Here is a 19,253-nt window from a genome sequence, read left to right as displayed (position 1 = left end):
CACACATTCCTTTCCAGCAATGCTGCTTTATTTGGCTTGTCATTATCTTCTTGTTAAATCCACTTAATTGGTGCATTTAACTCTTCATGTTCCTTAATAGATCCTCTGATATCACTTGTTTACTGAAAAAAACCCCAACAACCATAGCCTTAAGTATTAAATTTCAAAACAGCATCTAAATTGAGACAGGTCTTGCCAGTCCCAGTGTCAAACTCTGCTGCTCCAGTAACTCCCATTCACTCCATGAGATACAAGGCAAGCTGGACTTGATGACCTGTGAAACTGTCCAAGTCAAAGTCTGCACACAGCCAGGGTATTTCCAGAAATCCAAAGTCTTCTTTTCCACCAGCTCCTTTAGGACAACAAATCTGTACCCCCCCTGCTATGGATTATAAAGCTTTTAGTGCCTCTGTTGCAGACTGGAAGGGATCCTCTCCCTGCTGCTCAAAGGTGGTTAGTGTAGTTCCCCCTGTGTTCTGTACCTGCTCTAAATTTCCATAGCCAGATCTACCAAGAATCTAAGGAAGAAAATCCTAACAGTAAGTGATGCCAGCAAAACCCCTAATGTCAATATATCAGGAAATTTTAAAAAAAATTAAACATTCCTCTGACAATTTGGTTTTATCTGGGGAACTGATGCAAGCTTTACTCACATAAAAATGCCCCAACTTCATGGCACCATCAGCTGCATCTACATTGGCAACCTCATCACTATAACCCAGCCCAAAGTCTCCCCAGCCACTGTCCAAAGCAGCACACAGCTCTGATGTGGAATGGGAGGCTCTCTCCTTCCCAGTGACTGTTTCTGCTGAAAGACTGGGAATGGGAGAGGTTGCACTTGAAGGGCTTTAATCCACAAGAATTGATTTATTACTGAAAATGTACTCCTAGACCAAACTGGCACAGCACTCTTAACTGGGGGTGTAGCACTAGGGGTAAAGCTGGGCCCGGCCCCTACATGCCAAGGCATCAGCCAAAGTGCAAAAGGCTAGAGCAGAAAAAACAGGAATGTGCAAGGATCTAACTCCTACACATCCTCTGCTAAGGTTTCTGCTGGTCAGAGCACAGCACTAACTGTAAGTACAGACCTGGCCCACAGATAGTACCCAAAAGTAGAGGTTTTGCTTTATTCTCAGACCCCTTTGTAACTCCTGGAGGGAGAGTAAAAGCCCCTCTAAATGTTTGGGAGGGAAATCAGGGAAAAAATACAAAAAAAACCCTTAGAGTGCCATATGTTCTTAATCCTCGTTTTTTTGTTTTTTTTTTTTTTTTTCCTGTGCCTAGTGCCACACTTTAGGGAGCAGGGCACTGAGCAGGGAGTCTCCAGGAGGCTTGGCAGAGCAGAAGCTCCACAGCCTTTCCCTGATGATGTCAGGGAGGCCCTGCATCTGTTGGTAGAAACAGCATGTTTCTGACATGGCAACAACATGGGTTAAATTCCAGGCATGAACCAGGCAAGTTGTACTTTTAACATGTTAACATGCTCTACCAGGGGAAAAGCTGAAGTATTTTTAGCATGGTTGGAGTGTTTGTCTCTGCACTGTTCTGGCCTTTTTTGGAATTGTTAACTCTGGTCTGGAAACAAATACAATAACCTTTGCAGTAGTGAAATACCACTTGTTTTCCTTTATTGTTTGCCACAAAGAAGACTAGGAATTGTACTTGAAAGAGATTAAAGGAGAAACATACATCAGCTATTTTCAGCACAGCTCACTGCTTTTACCATGCCAGTCAGTTCACTTACTGCTTCTCTATTTCAGCCTTTCCTACTTACATGCTTAGCTCTGACAGAATCTCAGGGGCAAAACCAGTTTTTTTCATGATGAAATTCCATCTCAAGTTGTTGCTTGAAGGGATTGCCCCTTGCTCTCCTGTTTGACTGGGTGAGGGCAGTGAGAGGGGTCAACAAAACACACTTTGCCCTCTCATCCTGCCCCTCACAGCTACTCAGACCAATCTCCAAGACATGTCAGGGAGAAGCAACTGTTGACAGATTATTTGGTTTTATCTTAATAAAAAACCCACCATGCTCTGCTGGGGCAGAGCCCAGCAAGCGAGTTAGGGATAAAGGAGGAGATGAAGTTTAAGCACAAATGTAACAACAAGAATCAACACAAGGCAAGTCTGAGGACTGAAAGGGAAATCACATGGAGTGAAGGAGGGACTCTTCCCCTCTCCTACTTTCTAATCCCATTTCAAATAATATTCCCTTCCTCCTCCCCTCTGCCTGGTGCTAGCATAAGCATGCAACACAGCCGTAAGGAGCAGCCATCTGACAGTCCCACACTGCACACAGCTGCCATCAGCGTGCCCAGGGACCAGCTACATCTAGGCCACACATGCAAGTTACCCAGGGAAACAAGATTCTTGGAAGGATTAATGGTGAGAGAGGCTCGTGTGGCTGCAAATAGGAGACCATGGTTGATCATCTGCTCCCACTTGATGGGAGAGGAGCCTTTTTATTTTTTTGTCCCAGTTCTTCTCTTCCTCCTCTTCAGAGATTTTCATTACCAGTCTGGAATTACTTCTCCAGTTGCTTCTGGTTGATTCTGGAGTGGGAGAGAAGATGGGGCAAGGGAGTTGTGTTTGACAACTCAGACTCATCTCTCAGGCAGCAGGACGAAGAAGATGGCCTTGAGGAAGTGACCAAAACTGCAAACAGCAGCCACGAGCCAGTGGGAGCGAAGGCTGGGATCAGTATTCACCACACATTTTGTGATGTCTGCCTAATGAGGAGGGAAGAGAGATTGTCAGAGAGAGATGCCCATGTCAGCCACTTCTGCAGGATGTCCCAGCCCCACAAACATCACCGCTGCTGCAGCACCAGATGTTGGCTCTGACACTTCCACACTCTGAAAGCTATTAAATCAGGCTCCAGAGCCCTGCAGAATACACTTTCTTAATTTCCCACCAATGAGGAAAAGTGTCCCCTCTTCATCCACCCCTGGGAAAAGAAAAGCTACAGGAAGATTATCCAGCACTTTCCATTTTGGATAGCTAAATACAACTTTCTTTCCCTGTTTAAAAGGTCTAGGAAGCCTTAGCAGTTATCAGCATTCCCATCCTTCTCTGTAAAGCCAGATGCTTCCCAGAGGTTGTCCTGTTTAATATCAGCTCAGGTTGCTTGTACGTTTTCTCTTGACTTAATGCTTTCTTTGGAAGACATTCAAGCAAGCCATCCCCCAATTTAAATCTAAAGCAATGCATGCTTGTAGCTTTGTTTGTGGAAATATATATGCCAGCAGAGATGCCTCCCAGATGTGTGGGCCAGATTTAAATATCGCTTGGGCAGCTGGTTTCAAATATCAACAAGAGAAGCTGGCCTGTGATGATTAAAAGAAATCAAAAACCAAAAAAACCACCCTGTCAAATTGATAGAAATAGGCTCTCTCTCAGCTGGCATGGGAAGGAGAAAATGGAAAATATTGAGAAGGTGAAGTGAACAGGACAGAGATAGAGAGAAAAATGAATTTTCTGGTGCAGGAATCAACATTAAAAGTTTTGCTATAACTGAGTTTTGCTTAAACTCAAGCCCAGCACAAGATGTGGACTGTGGTTGTATAACAGAGGGTGCACTGCTGGCACATCAACCCCATGTGGTTTTTCAGAATCAGCTTTTGGGTGGAAATGGGAACAATAATCACATCACAAGGAAGGGTTCACAGTCCCCAAAGTCTTTTTTTTACAAGCTTAGCTCAGCAATCCTCCAAATTTGCCTTCTGACATAAGTCTCTCATTGACCAAGCACAGACAAGTGAGACTCTCAACCCTGAGGTGTTCCTCCCCAAAACAGAACATAAGAGATGATGAATGCTCCAATAATCTCTATTCCTTCTGCTTGTGCTCAAGACATGCATGAGCCTTGCCTGACCAATCTTGGTCATCATTAGTAGAAAAAGGGGGCTGAAGGGACAAATCCCAGAATCTGGCTAGTGAGAACAGCCACACAAACCAACCCTATCATCACCTACAGACCAAAGCTCTGCTGCCAGCAGCCTCCCATGCGTTCCAGCAGTTCCTTGTTTACCATGTCTAGAAGGCTGGCATGGTGCACTTCACCACATTGCTGATCTCCTGGGAGCATCAGGAGAAGCAAAGCCCACGAATAACTGACAAGATGAGACTGCAGAAGGAAGGAATAGAGAGCATGCAATGATGGGAAGAAACAGGATAGCAGGAGAGAGTAGACTCAGCACCAAGGAGTGGAAATAGTGCTGCCTATAGCTAAAAAACACAAGCAAACAGCAAGCAGAGCCAAGACAGTTACCAGAACGTGCTGCAAGGTGGTCCCAGTGGCTACAGGTACTTGATCTGTATTGTGGAGGAAAGCAAGGTGGGTCTCCTTACACTGGAATACTTCCAGTGATGCTTAGCACACTCACCCTATTTGCATTTGAAAATAGTCTGAACTGATTCAACCTGTCAGATTCTAGCAACCTGCATGGGGTCATGTTTAAAACACAGTTGTGTCAAACTGTCCCTTTAGTTGAGAGGAGTCATGGCATGCAGTTGCCTGTCTGAACACACATGTTAGGGTACCGTATCCTTGAGAAATATAAGCTCTAATAGGCTTTAGTGCCTCATGTGAGCCAGAACAAGGCCCATACACACTGGGTTGATTACAGCTGTAGAGGGTTAACTGCCAGGTGAGGAAAGGTGAACTCCTTAAAGCCCTGCTATGTTCTCCCAAAGGCAACGACCTCACTGCTCTAACCAAGAGGAGCTGCACTCAGAAGTACTTAGAAATTTGTATGGGGCTTGCTTAGATAAGCAAAATTGCTCACCTGTTTAATAATTGTCTTAGCTGTTGTTATCCAAATCAAGCCTATCTGATAAGGCAGTGGAATTGAAAACTTCAAAGCTGCTTAAGGCTTTTTGCCTTGTCAGGCACTGATAAACTGTTGCAATGGCAGTTTGATGTTTGATGTTAATTATTCAAACAAATTCAAGTCACATACACTGCTTTGTAGCAAAAGCTGCTCAAAAAAAAATTTAAATCTTTTTATTCTACTGTAAAGCCACTACTGAGGCTGCAAACTCTTGCCAGAAAGAAATTATGTCTCCAAGGTTCTTTCTTGCTCTTCCTGTGAGGTTTGTGTTGGGTCTTCTCCACCCTATGGAAGCAGCATGGGAATCTGCTGCTGAATGGAGAATTTCAAATGCCTTTCCATAGCCTCCATGGTGTCTTTACTGGACCAGCTCAGGGCATGGGGGTTACTCTTGGCAGCCTCAGCCTAGGCTGATGCATAAGAGATGAGTGCCATGTGAACAAGGATGGCATGCCAGGGCAAACCAACACAAGCTAGGCCTGGCAGTGGGTGAGAGGGTTCCACCAAAGAGCTGTTTGGTCTGGCCTGTGAGTGAACAAGGCTGGGAAATTCCTTGCTGAAGTGCTTAGATCAAGAGGAAGAACATTCAGGGAGGCACAGCACAAGATGGGATTAGCAGCCTTTTCCCAGACTTTCCTTTGTTTCTAGAGGGAAAGCATTTCCTTTTCACAGCCCAGAGCTGCTAATAAGGGTGTTGGAAACTGGCTGTATCAGAACCCAGCAGCCTTCAGTCCTGTGCTTGATTGGGGGCAGTGAAGTTGATTTCCCTTCCTTAGGGCCAGATCCCAAAAGCAATCAGCATGGATTTAGCCAGCTCCAGTAGGAATGTCCTGCCCATCTAAAAAGGGATGACTGGCAGAAGGAGTCAGTGGTGGACTTAGCTCCTCATGGAACCAGTGCTGGTCTGAAGATGGGTTTTGCAGCTTGTTTGCTATGCAAAAAATTGTCCAAAAATATCCTTTTGGAATTAACCAAACACTCTGTTTGGAACTCTAATGAAGCAATACAAAAATTAAAACAAGATGCTAAGTTATCAGAGCATGCAAGTTTTACCAAAACAAAGAAAAAAATAGTTGGAAACTAGAAAGAGATACATTCCTACACAACATTTCTGTTTTAATGAAACTAGATCTTAGAAAATGTTTAAGAGAATACATTTCAAGCAGCTCTACAGGTATGCAGTTAAAGCAAGCCTCAAATGATACTGAGGCAGGGACTGGCATTCACAGGCAGCAACAGTGTTACTTAATCCCAGGATATCCTCTTCACTTGCCTTGGCACAATTAATTTTTGGAATGCAAAATGAAACAGATCAGGGCATTCAAATAAAAGGTTCCTTTTAGCCCAACCAAACAGTTCCCTGAGTCAGCTGGCCTCAAGGTGACCCAGTTTTAGAGAGGGCAGGGATGATTTAAGGTAGGATTGGTACTTATTAAGTGCAAGGGATCCAAAATCAGAGCAGTGACACTTTCCTGGTTCTTCACATTCCTGAAGAAATCAGGGAACTGAACCAGCTACTGACATGGTTGGGAAGTCTCAGCACAAAGGAGCAATATTCAGTTTGGAAAAAGACACCTCCCTCTCTCCAGATCTGTATGGGTGAGGAGCCTGACTATTTCCTAATGGCTTAGGAATAAATTTCACCTCTTGGAAAAGGGAATTTGCTCCTGTGGCTCAGTCTGGAAAGAGTGCCTGCCTTGGGAATAAGATGTCCTATGAACTGAGTGGTGCCATAGGGCAATATTTTGCCCAAGTAGCACCTGCCCAGCAGCACATTAGAGGATCCAAGGACTGCCTGTGTTCCTGCTAGACAGACACATGGAACCTGGTACATACACACATCACCCATCTGCCAGCCACTAACACAGCCAGCCAGTCTCTCCAGTCAGCTGGGGAAGCCACTGGAAAGGTGTCCAGCTATGCCACAGCACCAAAATAAAGTTCTCCTTATGAACAATCCTCCACAGGAACCAATGCTCACACTGAAAATCCAGTGCTTAGAGGTGAAATGAGAATTAAGCTGGCAGGCCTTATTTTTTGCCTGTTTCTAGAAAACAGCTGGCCAAGAGTATCACAGAATCAAAGAATGGTTTGGGTTGGAAAAGACCTTAAAGATCATCCAGTCCCACCCCTTACCATGTGCAGGGACACCTTCCTCTAAATTCAGCCTGCTCCAAGCCCCATCCAACTTGGCCTGGAACACTTCCAGGGATGGGGCAACCACAGCTTTTCTGGGAAATCTATGGCAGGATCCTCACAGGAATGACCTCTATAGTGTCCCACTGTGACTGGCTGTTAGCTCTGGAGAAGATCAGGAACACAACAGGTGCTGGTGGCTCAGGATTGAATTATTATGTCTCAGCTATGCAGGAAGCTGAGGACAAGAATAACTGATGTTTTTGAGGATAGGACCACGAGGCAGTAACAGAGTTATATAAGTCTAGCACAGGTGTAAGTGGAATTGAGGTGACCACAGCGTTGTGAAAGAGAATCTCCCACAGCCTTTTTCTGCATAAAGCTGCAGAGCGCGCACTCTCATTAACTGGGCTCTTTTCTAGTCTGGACATGCAGAAACAAATTCGGTGAGACAGCATTTCTTACCCAGCCTCCTCTCCTTTTCAGCCATGTCACCAAGGTCTTGCGGACAAACTCTCCCAGGCAGTCAACGATGGTGTGAACCATGGCTGGCTGCGCGTGCCGCACGCAGTCCACTGCCAGCCCAGCTGCCACGGCGTAGAGAGACACCACCTTGCCCCACGTTATGCCTGTGAAAAGAAAAAAGGCCATTCATATTTACACACACACACACTCAGTTCAGTCTTGAATAATCAAAGGAAATGACTCTGCTTCATTACATGTGCCCATGCTGCCTGCGCGCAGCCACGGTTCTGTATGCTCTCCTCATGGGGGAAAAGAACTAGTAGGGGACCAGAATGAGGGAAAACTCTCTACACAGAGAAGCAGAATGAATGAATCTGGCCTTGGTATGGTTTGATTGCCTCCCAGCACTGGCTGAACAGCTTTGGGAGAAAAGCAGCCCAAAGACACCATCGAGATAGGGAAGATGTGCACCACAATGTTTTGTATTGCCACTAGCTCTCAGCCATGCAGATGCTGCATAGGAGGTGATAGAATTCAAATAGTTTGAACAACCTGGGGCTTTTGCCTTCAACATAAAGCTTAAACACCCTTGGACAAAGCATTTGTTTTTTTTCTAATCATTGTTCAAATGTGACACTCAAAGCATACAAGATAAACATCTTCAGTTCTATAATGACACAAAAGCAGCAAAGGGAGGTAAAGTTACAGGGCCAAGATGGTTCACAGAATCATAGTTGGAAGAGAGAAGTCATAGAATCCTGAGCTGGATAGACTCACAAGGATCGTTGAGACCAGCTCCTAGCCCTGCACAGGCCCTTAACAATCCCACCCTGTGCCTGAGAGTGTTGTCCAAATGCTTCTGGAGCTCTGGCAGCCCTGGGGCCATGACATTCCCTGGCATGCCCGTTCAGTGCCCCAGCACCCTCTGGGGAAGAACATTTCCCTAATATCCAATCTAACTGCCACGACAGCCTTGTGCCATTCCCTTGGGTCATGCTGCTGCTCACCAGAGAACAGAGTGCCTACCCCTCCACTTGTACTCATAAGGGCTGGTGTCCTCTTTATGTAAGGACTAGACCTCAGTCTCCACCTGAAAACAAGGTAGCTTCAAGAATTTGGCCACTGCCTACTTAACACTGCCTGTGCTACCCCATTGAAGACAGTGCAGGGGTGGAGAGTCAGTCAGTTATCTAATCTCCCAGAAGACAGCCTTCCTGCCAGGCTGACCTGCCTGCAGCAAGCACTCCACAGAATTTGTCCCAGCAGTAGTCATCTTCCTGTTGGTGTTAGTGACAAGCACAGGAACTCAGGTCTCGGTACCAGCCAGCCTCCCAGGGGTCTTCTGCACCTTAACCAACACCACTGGGCATAAATCCTTCATGCTCAAACACTGCAGTCATAAATCCTTCATGCTCAAACACTGCAGTCAGCTGCCCCTCATCAGGCTTTTCTCAGGACCAGTGACCTGGAAACACAACCCTTTCGCTCCCATGCAGAACTACCTCTGCACAATGGCATATCCCCCCCATTCTTTATTATCTCTAATACCCATATTTATCAAGCATATTGTGAAGTATTTTACAGTGTTGGGTCTCCATGGAATCTGTCCAAAGGCTCTCCCGAACATAGTCGGAAGCCTGGTGAAGTTCTAACATTTAAAAACCACACAGAATTGTTCTCACAGGGTTACTGCAAGAATGAAAACAGGTGAGAGGATGAAAAGATGTGTGCAATACTAGATCTATGGATCCAGAGGGGTTAAACACACCATTAGAAAACTGGATGTGCTCAGCAAGAGAAAATACCATTTAAATGGGGTAAAGTCTCCCTCTTTCCTTCATTGCACTCTCAGATCCCCAGGTAGCCTGTGTCAGCTCTGGGATGGAGCTCCAGCCTCCTCACAGCAGTTCTCATTGCAGCAGAATGCACTATATTTCTTTAGAAAACATGCAGGTTTCAGAGCATTTCCGTAATTCTTACACTTGGTGCTTCAAAAGGGACATTCACACTAACACTTTTAGGAATTGCTTGTTTTTCTTTTCCTTAAATAGAAAAAAAGAACTAAACTTTAGAGGAACTATTCAAAGGTTAGCCACAGGAATACCTTGTTACACTGAAGAAAATCCATTCAGTGTTAAAAAAAAAAGAACATTTTTCATTACTAACGTAAGATAAAATCTGCAGATGGACCTTTTGTGAGGCTCTGCAGCAACAGTAACAGCATTAGCTGAAATCCTCTGTGATTCTCTGTCCTTCCCCAGAACTATCTGTAAGATCAGAGGAAGTTATTAATGTAGCTAAATGACTGTTCTTCTTCTTTAGGTTTTGTTTGCTGAGCAGACCCTGCGATGTCCCTGACACCAGCGCTGTCACTCAGGAAGTTCACTGCCTGTTTGGCATTCACACTATTTATCTGCCTTTCTCACATTATGTGTCACCATGACAGCCAGCAGAGTAAGCCAGGAAGAGGCTGTGATAAACCACAGAAAACTAGACAGAGGGGTTATCCCTGCAAGGAAGAGGCTGTCCAAGTGCAGGTCAATACAGTTCTACCTAATGACAGAGCCTTTAAGGGGTTACACTCCTTGCTGATTATATGTTCAGGACCAGAGCCTCAGCTGGTTTATATTCAGCTTTAGTATAAGTCAGTTTTACAGTTCTCCATCCCTGCAGAAATGTGGTTCCTTGCATCTTGTGTTACATAACAAAAGTTACCCAAAATTCCAGGGAAGAGTTTACTGGCTTATTTCCAAGCTTTTGCTGACAGCACTCTAAATATCTGAAGCAAGTCCATTAGCTCTGAGATATTTACACGGCACTAACAAAGACTGACAGGACCAAAGTCACTCTGGTACAAAAAGACAGCTCCAGTCTTGGCTAACTTTGGTTTGAACCTGAGTTTTGCTTTTCAACAGAAGAAAAGTGCATCCACAACCTGTGAAAGATAGAGGCTCACGAGACCCATGACTCCCCCAGCACACAGGAAAGCAGTTTGCTCTAAGACATGTCGGTCCAGAGAGGATGGAGAAGCAGCCTTTCAGCTCCAGCTTCCCTGCCAAGATTCCATAGTTTTCCATAGTAGTACCTGCTGCAGGACTTGCACGAGGTGAGTTCTTCCCTGGCACATGGAGAGAACCCCTCTCCCTTTCACAGCAGAAAGAGAGCGAGTTCTTGGTAAACTCTTATAATGGTGATGGATGTGGAGGGCTCAGGGGTCACATCCTCTCTCCAGAGCATGCCCCTAAGGTCAAACCAATCCTTCAATCTGTCTTTCCTGTAACAAGGAGAGTCAGTCCATGGGGGCAGGAGAGGAGGAAGTCCCTTCCTGATTTCCACTGATCTGAAGTCCTCTTGCCACTGCTGGAGGGAGAAGATGGAGACAGCAGGCTGGGCTTCTCCCTCACAACAGCAGGGTGCAGTTTATGCTCTTCTTCTCGCTAGATATTGCAGGAAGCAAGGGAAGAGCAGGCACCTCCAACTCCTGAGCCATGCTTGTGGCTGGGCCCCCTGCCCAGGAGGGCTCCAGCAACCATCCAGCCACAGGCAGGAGAGGACAGGGGAACATACCCCAGCAGCCCTCCTCTGTACTTTCCCAGGACACCAGCTCCATTATCTTTTCCCTCTCAAGGACTCCCTTGATAGGGGAGCACAATTACTGAGAGGGCAGTACCTCTGTCCCCCAGGCTATCCAGGCCAGCTTCAAAGTGACACTAGTGTGATACAACTCAGCATGAGCTGGAATTGAATCTGGCCAGTGAACATGAGAAGCAAAAACACATTGCCTTGCTCCAAATTCCTCAAAAGGCCTGGCTGTCATCCACACTGGGTAAAACAGGCACTCATCACCAAGCAAGACAATCCATTCACAGCTTCCCACTGCGTGGATTAACATGCACAGGAGCTAACAACAACAGGGAAGGGAAAGCTGGTCCAAAAAGGAATGGTCAAAAGAGAGAAACCTCTGCTCACAGACATGGAACAAAAGGATATGGAAAAAGTGAAGGGCTGCTTAGAAAACATTATAAAATATAAGAAATACAAGTTACACTCTCTAGGCCAGCCATGGAGCTAAAGGTATGTAAACACTGCTGAGCTCAGGGTAAAATGAATTATCAGGAGAGGAATGCTCTTGAAAGTGTTCCTGCTCATATGAGCTTGTCTGCCCCAGGGGAGTGATGAAGAAGCCATGAGACATGACTGTGCAGTCTCAGGGTTATTCAAATAAACCTACCTGAGGTTATTCAAATAAACTTCCTTCTGCTCCACTCAGCATCAAAGTCCCACTCACAAATCAGACCCTAAAGAAACACAATCCACTGCTACACTTCAACAGCTGGGAGAACGCAGCCAGACACAACAGGCTTTGGTAGAGAGAAAAGCTGAGAGCGGTGTGCACAAGGCAGGAAGCTCAAGTCATAAAGCCTAAGTTATGAGAGAGCAGTAGGATGCATTTCTAACAGCATTTCAGAGAAACCCAGAATGGTCTGGGTTGGAAGGGAAGTGAAAGTTCATCTTATTCCAATCCCCTGTAACGGGCAGTGTTACACCCCAGTCACTTAATTCCAGGGTTAAAACCAAGGCTCTTTTGCTCTGGATAGATGCAAAGGAGAAAATCCCAGCCAGATATTCTCAAGAGGTAAAAAACACATGAAAGTTTGCTGGCAAACTACAGAAAATTAAGGAACATTAGCAAAAGAATAAATGCAACATAACATCACTTACCATTGCATAGACTTACCACACTGAACATAGAAAACCTTTAAACCCATTCAATGTCACGTTCCATGAGAAAAGAGAAGAAGAAAGGGAGAAAACCAGAAAAACAGGAAAGATATAGAAAAACAGACATATAGCTACCAACTTCTGGGTTCCAGTGATGTAAAACTCCAAAAAATGAAGGTAAGGTTAAAGGACAATGTACTTGCCTTGTGTTCAAGCTTCTGAAAACTTTGGCCCATCCTGGGCCTTCCTCCCAGGTGGGATTTTCAGACACTCAGGTACTGGGTCAAACAATCCTAGGGGCCCTGACCCTTCAGTGTGCCATGGCTGGCAGACACTGCAGGGTTGGGGGGTACAGGGGCCAGGGTACCATCTCACCAGAGCAAGGTCTGACCCACCCCCCTACCAGATATTCCAAACATCTTAAGATGTCTCAAAACAGATTACTTTTTCCTGTCTCTAACAGGCAGGGACACCTTCCACTAGCCCAGGTTGCTCCAAGCCCCATCCAGCTTGGGAACACTTCCAGGGATCCGGGGGCAGCCTGTGCCAGGGCCTCACCTTCCTGGGAAAAAGTTTCTTCCTAATATCTAATCTATACCTATTCCCTGTTAGCATGAAGCCATTCCCCCTCATCCTGTCACTCCAGGCCCTTGTAAATAGTCTCTCTCCAGCTTCCTTGTTGGCTCCTTCAGGGACTTGAAGGCCACAGTTAGGTCACCAGGAGCTTCTCTTCTCCAGGCTGACCAATCCCAACTCTCACAGCCTTTCCTTTCAGCAAAGCTGCTCCATCACTTCTCTGATCATCTTGGTGCCTCCTCTGGACTCACTCCAGTACCTTCATGTCCTTCCTGTGCTGAGACCCTCAGGCTGGAGACAGGTCTGAGTGGGGCAGAGGGGCAGAATCTCTCCCTCCCCTGCTGCCCATGCTGGGGGATCAGCCCAGTACATGGGTGGTTTCTGGGTCCCAGTTCCCAGGGCTGGGGCATGTCCCTCTCTCACCACAGCATCCCCAGGTCCTTCTCCCATGGTTGCTCTTGATGTGTTCATCCCCAGCCTGGACTGACCCTGGAGGTTGCCCTGATGGAGATGCAGCATTAGTACTTGGCCTTGCATAACCTCATGAGATTCTCATGGGTCACTTCTCAAGCCTGTCCAGGACCCTCTGGATGTCACCCCATCCTTCAAGTGTGTCAACAGCACCAATCAGGTTGGTGTCATCTACCTCCATTTGCTCCTGCAGGGAAAGTGCTTTCTCCTCAGAAAGCATTAACCCTACACTCCTGTTACACAGGGCTCACTTCAGCCCAGGCACTCTTGATTAAAAGCCAAACCCAGTAAGAACCAGGCTGGAAGCTTTTAAAAACCCTCATGCCTAACAGCTTTTACCAATAGGACAGAACGGCTTCCTTTAGGAAAGGAAAATGCCTCTCCCTTTTCTACTTCTGTTTTTCCACCAACTGACCTCTTCCTTCTGGCATTTGTTTTAAAATCTAAGGTAAATATCAGCTCAGCCAGGCCCCAAACCAAAGCTTGCTCAAGTCAGGGGAAAGTCTTCTGCTACCCACAGAGCAGCTTTGGACCACACATGAGAAGTAGTGGTAACATCACAGAGATGATGCTGTTGCAGATCCTTTACCATCAAAAGCAGATCAGGGCTCTGCAGTGCTTGTCTCCACACAGATGGGCTCTCCTCACTCTGGATAACTAATGAGTTGTTTGGAAACAGGGGAACAAAATACAGCTTGAGAATAAAGTCTCTTCTCCAAGATGACAAGCCATGGGACAAGAGGAAATGGCCCCAAATCGCATCAGGGGATGTTTAGATTGGGTATTAGTAAAAATTTCTTCACTGAAAGAAGAGACATTGAAACAGGCTCCTCAGGGCAGTTTTGGGCTTAATCAGGACTTGTAGACAGAGTGGACAGGAAGCGAGCACAGACAGAGCAACAGTGTGAAGACTCAAAACCAGACCAGAACGTGGAAGACAGACATGTAAAAGATTAAGGAGAAAACCTCTCCAGTTTCAAAGTGTCAAAATCCCCTGCTTCCTTGCTGGAAAGGCATTGTAAGTGACTAGTGGGGCTCCCCAAGCTGTCTACACACTGTAGTAGCTGTTTTCTTAATAAATTTGGTAATTGGCATGAAAACTCAGATTGAACTTGAGTGTCTGGTTTCCTTTGCTCAATAAGAGCCTCTTTCCTCTGAACTATGAAAAAAAAAAAAAAAAAGGAATGAATGTCTGGCTGCCATAGCCAACTCCAATTTGCTGGATTTATTGTTAAATGCTGAGTTTTGAGACTGCAGTGAGATCCAGGAATGTTAAAAACCAGCAAACTCCTATCCCTCTGCCACTCAGCAACCTTCTACCTAGGAGAAATTACAATAACAAGTTGATAAAAGCAATTAAATACACAACTCCCAGGACAGATGAGAAAGAATTAAGAACAGAGAATGGAGAGCTCTGGGAAGGTTTGAATCAGCCTCTGTGCAACCAGCACACTACCAGCCATTTCTGCAGCAGGGTGGCTCTGGAGGAGTGGCAGCACTGTCAACAGAGTCCAAAGTCTCCAGCATTGTCAGCCTCAGAGGGCTGAGTCCAGATTTTATTCCTAAAACCCTGAAAACCCAGGTTTAGAACTATGGCATATGATTTCTACTTTAATTTTAACTACACACACAATTGGCTCCTGAGCTGAGAAGTTGAAGAACAACAAAAAATGCAGCTCTCCATGAATTTGTCAATATACACTGAGAGCAGAAATCCCAGGAGGGAGCAGGCTTTCTCCCCAGCATCATGGTTATGCAGCATCACAGCACACACAGTCTGCTCCACCTGCAGCATTCCTGGCTTAGCTCTGTGTGTCACTTCAGCTCTGGAGGTGGGCCAATCCCAATGCAGTCACCTGTAGTCATCTAAGATCCCCTACTCACATGCAATGCGAATTGCACCTGAGCCTCCCAACCTGACCGACTTTTTTCTGTCACCAGTACAGCTCAGCACTAAGTGACAAGACAGGGCACCTTCCCTTTCTACACAGCCACACTGAGACATTCCTGCCATACTTTCCCAGCTCTTGCTTTCTGAGCTCACAGGCCCTCTGAAGCCAGCCCAGTGCAAAGGCAAGCTGTGACCCAGCATGCTCTGAAAGGCTGTTGAGGGCTGCTGTACCAGCCACACAGCCCAGTTCCATCCATTTCCAATGACACAGCATCAATTTCCCTAGCCCAGGGAATAAAATCTGCCCTGCTCGAACTGCCAGAAGCCCTGCTTGGGCAGTCCCTCTCAGAGATCTATTTTGCCATCTGTTATGATTCTAGGGAGGATCTGTGCTCTCCACCACAGCTCTTCAGACCTTCTGCATGTCAGGGCTTCTCCAGAGTGTCAGTGGTTCCAGATACAGAAGCACAGTTGATTGTGAGGATGAAAAGGTTTTGAATGAGGTAGCCTATTTGAAAGTACAACTGAAACCTGGACTTCCATCCTGTAGCAACTATTGCCAAAGTGACAAGAGTCCCTGTATCCTGTGACACTTCTCATCCTATTGTCACTATTTCCAGTGGTTTCATGTTGCTATGCTGCCATCAAGTTGCTTTCTTTGTTGTTTTTTTTTTTCTTTTTTTGGTTTTGTTTCCAATCTTTAACATCTACTGTCCCTTCCACAACACAACAAGACATTGCAGAAAACCTATAACCGTGTCAGAACCTGCAATCCCTCCAGAAGGTTTCTCTTCCCTCAATTCCCACAGGCTGCTTTTCCAGTTGTGGGCAGGGATTGTTTCCAGGAAAAGCTGAACGCAGCACAGGATATATTTTTGCTTTTGACCATTATTTCTGGAACCAGTCTAACAGCAGCAGCAGAACACTCACATCTAAGCAGGGAGAAATCTCAAAGCACCTGCTCATTTGGAACAGCCTTAAGGACAAAGACTCCCACATCATGAGAAAGGAGAAAGCAGCAGGTCCCATTGCAATTCTGGGTGTTGCTGTGGGAAAGGAAGCCAGGAGGAGAGGAGCTCTCTTGTGATGAGTTGATTCTGGCTCTCAGCATCTGCAGCATGAGCTGGAACAAGGGAGGCTCCCAAGCAATGAATCTTCTGCAGCTGCCAACGGTGAGCAAAGAAGCTTGGAATGAGTGACCTCCCTATACAATGAGGTAACAACCACCTTGTAATGAGGAAGGGCAGGAGGTGGCTTCTAGAATGAGACAGAACCTACTGAGAGGATATTACAACCCAGGACATTTTCCTGCCAGAAGCCAGCAGAGAGGAGTTCTCATTAAATCATTAAAGCAGGGCACATTGCCAAACTGCCCACAGCCCTTTCAGAAAGCAAGGCCCCACCTTGCAGGCTATCCCAGAAAGATGCCTTCTCCAAGAAGGTGGCTCCATCCTTTCCACCCAGCCCTGTTTGTGAGCACTGTACCTGCAGTGAAGATCTGTGCAGCCACTGCCAGGAAGGCGTCTGACACCACAGTCTCTGAGTGCAGCGAGATGTTCAGCTGGCGGGCGATATTCCGGTAGACATTGGGGCGAATGTACTCCAGCTCATCCCCTGCAAATAAACAGCCAAGAGTCAGCATGCACAGCTCCAAGCCCTGCTCTCATCATGGAGGAATTACAGCTGGGGTTACTCCAGGGATGAACCCCAGCTCCACCTGAGTTTAGGCAGGCAGCAGAGTGCTTAGGGCTGCTTAGATGCAGTTCCCTACCACCTGTACCCTGGGACTCCCAAAGGGAGCAGAGGCAGGCAGTGGTCCTGTACCAGTGGTTTGGCTGCAGTAATCCCTGACATAAATGCTGTTCCCAGGCTTGCTGCCTGCCTTCCCTCCAACACAGGAGACAGGCCTCAGATAAGCAAAGCCTTGTCATTTTGTTTCACAAGTGAGAAGGAGGCATGTACATCCATGTAAGCTTTTGAGAGATACGCCCTTCCTCAGCACCCCATCAGGCTTGTACAAAAATGCCTAAAGTGCAAGAGAGCAACTCAAGAATGCTGAAGGCTGACGAAAGCCAAGGATCCACCCAGAGCTGCACAACATTAATTAAACAAAGAGACTCTCAGCTATTTTATGCTCAGACAGGCACTTGAGAGTCAATCTGGAGTTCTTTCTCTCCTCCAAATGGTTAAAGAGATGTTCATTTGCACGGCTGACTGCTCAGAAGCAAGGTATCTGACACACACAGACATGTGCTTTCACCTCCAGAGTGCTTTCTGCCCAGCTGGGAAATAGCAGGAGGTGTTAGAAGACCAAGAAGACCAAGACAAAAATACCAAGGACAAGCAGAGAACCTCCTCCTAAATGACTGGGCTATGGAGCTTGGGAAACAACAGCAAAGCTTTTCCTTTGTAGCAAAACAAACCATTTTTTGAGTAGTAGAATTAACAAAGCCATATTAATAAAGCTTCCAAGGGATTTCTCTCTGTAGATGTTCATAGATATTAAATGAAGGTTGCACAGCTGCTGTAGGAACATGACACAATGCAAACACTGCATGGCACCAAGGCCCTTTGTGCATGGCTTAGATTTAGGACACACTGTGCTCTTCTCCTGCACAAGGGTGTTCTGGAAAGAGTTATTCCAAGAGCTTTATATCCCACTGCAAGACCCAGGTGACTTGGCCCAGCCAGAGGGCAACTGATCTTCCTCAAAATTTCATTTTTATGAGAGGTAAAAAGGAAGATGTCACTGCAATCAGGATCTTGTTATAGAGCCATTAGATACTGATCCTTAATTCATTTATCTGGCACTCAGCACAGGCAAAACCCAGCTCTACAGAATTCCACAGCTGAGCTCTCCCAGCCCTTTCTGAGTGTGGGATTGTCCCTGTTTGACAGCAAGAGGAAATCTGCCAACACATGGTCAGCCCTGATAAGAGGAAACCTTCCTTGGACTACTCAACAGCCGTTCTCTCCTCACAGGCAGCACACAGACTTCCTGGTAAATGTAAGGAAATGGGGATAGCCCTGGTTAGCTGAGAGGGAGGCACAGGAGGCTGGGATCAGCACTTGGTAGCCTGCCACTGCTACAGCTTCTAACAAGCAGTGCCTGGAGGCCCCAGATGAGATCAGAGTTTGGTTGGAGGCGCATATGCCCTGTTCTGCAGCAAGACACAGGGCAGGCAGGAACATCCAGGGAAGGAAAACACAGGAAAGCATTCCCATGCTTGGAGAGCCTCCCAGCCCAGCAACCCCATTGGTGCTGGTCTCCAGTGTCCTTGTTCTGATGCCCAACTTTGCAACATTTAGAGGAATTTGCGGGCTTCTCCTCCTTCCTCCAGTGATTATGTAGGAATTAACAGGGCAGCAGTGACAGTTTCCATGTGCAGGAGCTCATTGCAGCGGTCAGAGGGCACCTCCCTGGGCCTTGGCCAGAGGAAATACAAGTTCAGATAAACCAGGCCTGTGAAGACACAGCAGGTTGGTCTGGGGAGCCTCACTGGGCTATACCATTAGGTTTTACCATGTCTGACTCATTAATTGCCCTAATTAGCTGCTAAGCCTTACTGAGCTGATGGAGTCTCCCTCCCTCATGATCTCCAACAGCATTGCCTGTGCCCAGGACTTCTGCTGGCCCACCAGGCAGTTCATCAGAATCTCTGTGTGCAAGTGGGCTAAGAAATACTCCAACTTCCCATCTCCACAGGCTTCTCAGCATTAATGAAGGAAAAAACTGGTCTTGCTTGTTGCACTGCTTAGGAAGTGGCTAAGGATTACCATTCCTGGCAGGTGGCTGGATGGCAGCTGGCCTTGTGCTAGTTAGAGCAGCAAAGAGGAAAAGAAAGGGATGGGCCATGTGATAAATGGGGTTTCTAAAGAAATAGGACAGAAACTGTTCTTCGTCTTAATGAGGAGGACTGCTCACCTTTCTGGTTGCATGGGTACCACATGGTGCTCTCCAGATTTGCTCAGAGAAGGCACCAAGTTCCTGGGACTTTCAGCCAAATCTTTCCATCTGGACAATTCAGGAGACGCCTTCAGATCCAGTGCGCCACCTGCTTGCCCTTTAACATGTTCCTGGCCACCCACAGAAAATTGGGTTGAAAAGACAAAAATCTCAACCCCCAGCGCAGGCGGAGAAGAAAGGAAGTACAAATAGACAG

The 19,253-nt window shown here is 46.5% G+C and overlaps 1 protein-coding gene across 11 annotated transcripts in view; it reads right to left on the bottom strand.

Moving 5' to 3' along the window:
* BOK (BCL2 family apoptosis regulator BOK) overlaps positions 1–19,253 on the bottom strand; it is a 52,561-nt gene that overhangs the window by 17,544 nt on the left and 15,764 nt on the right. For 5 of the 11 annotated variants that reach the window (XM_023933489.2, XM_086843514.1, XM_086843515.1 and 2 more), the window contains 3 exons: positions 16,576–16,704; positions 7,431–7,594; positions 1,607–2,726 (listed from right to left, as the gene is read on the bottom strand). In XM_023933489.2, the coding sequence (XP_023789257.1) occupies positions 2,601–2,726; positions 7,431–7,594; positions 16,576–16,704 (419 nt within the window). In that variant the 3' untranslated portion in view covers positions 1,607–2,600. Of the gene's footprint in view, positions 1–1,606; positions 2,727–4,228; positions 4,312–7,430; positions 7,595–16,575; positions 16,705–19,253 lie in introns of those variants that run through there. The other 6 variants (XR_015274361.1, XR_015274360.1, XR_002866851.2 and 3 more) reach the window with 2 other exon arrangements.

The sequence above is a fragment of the Cyanistes caeruleus genome, chromosome 10 (assembly GCF_971803275.1).
Source record: "Cyanistes caeruleus chromosome 10, bCyaCae1.hap1.1, whole genome shotgun sequence".
In the NCBI taxonomy this organism is placed as follows: Eukaryota; Metazoa; Chordata; class Aves; order Passeriformes; family Paridae; genus Cyanistes; species Cyanistes caeruleus.
Note: the sequence above shows the minus strand (reverse complement) of the source record. Positions and strands in the feature narration are given on the sequence as shown.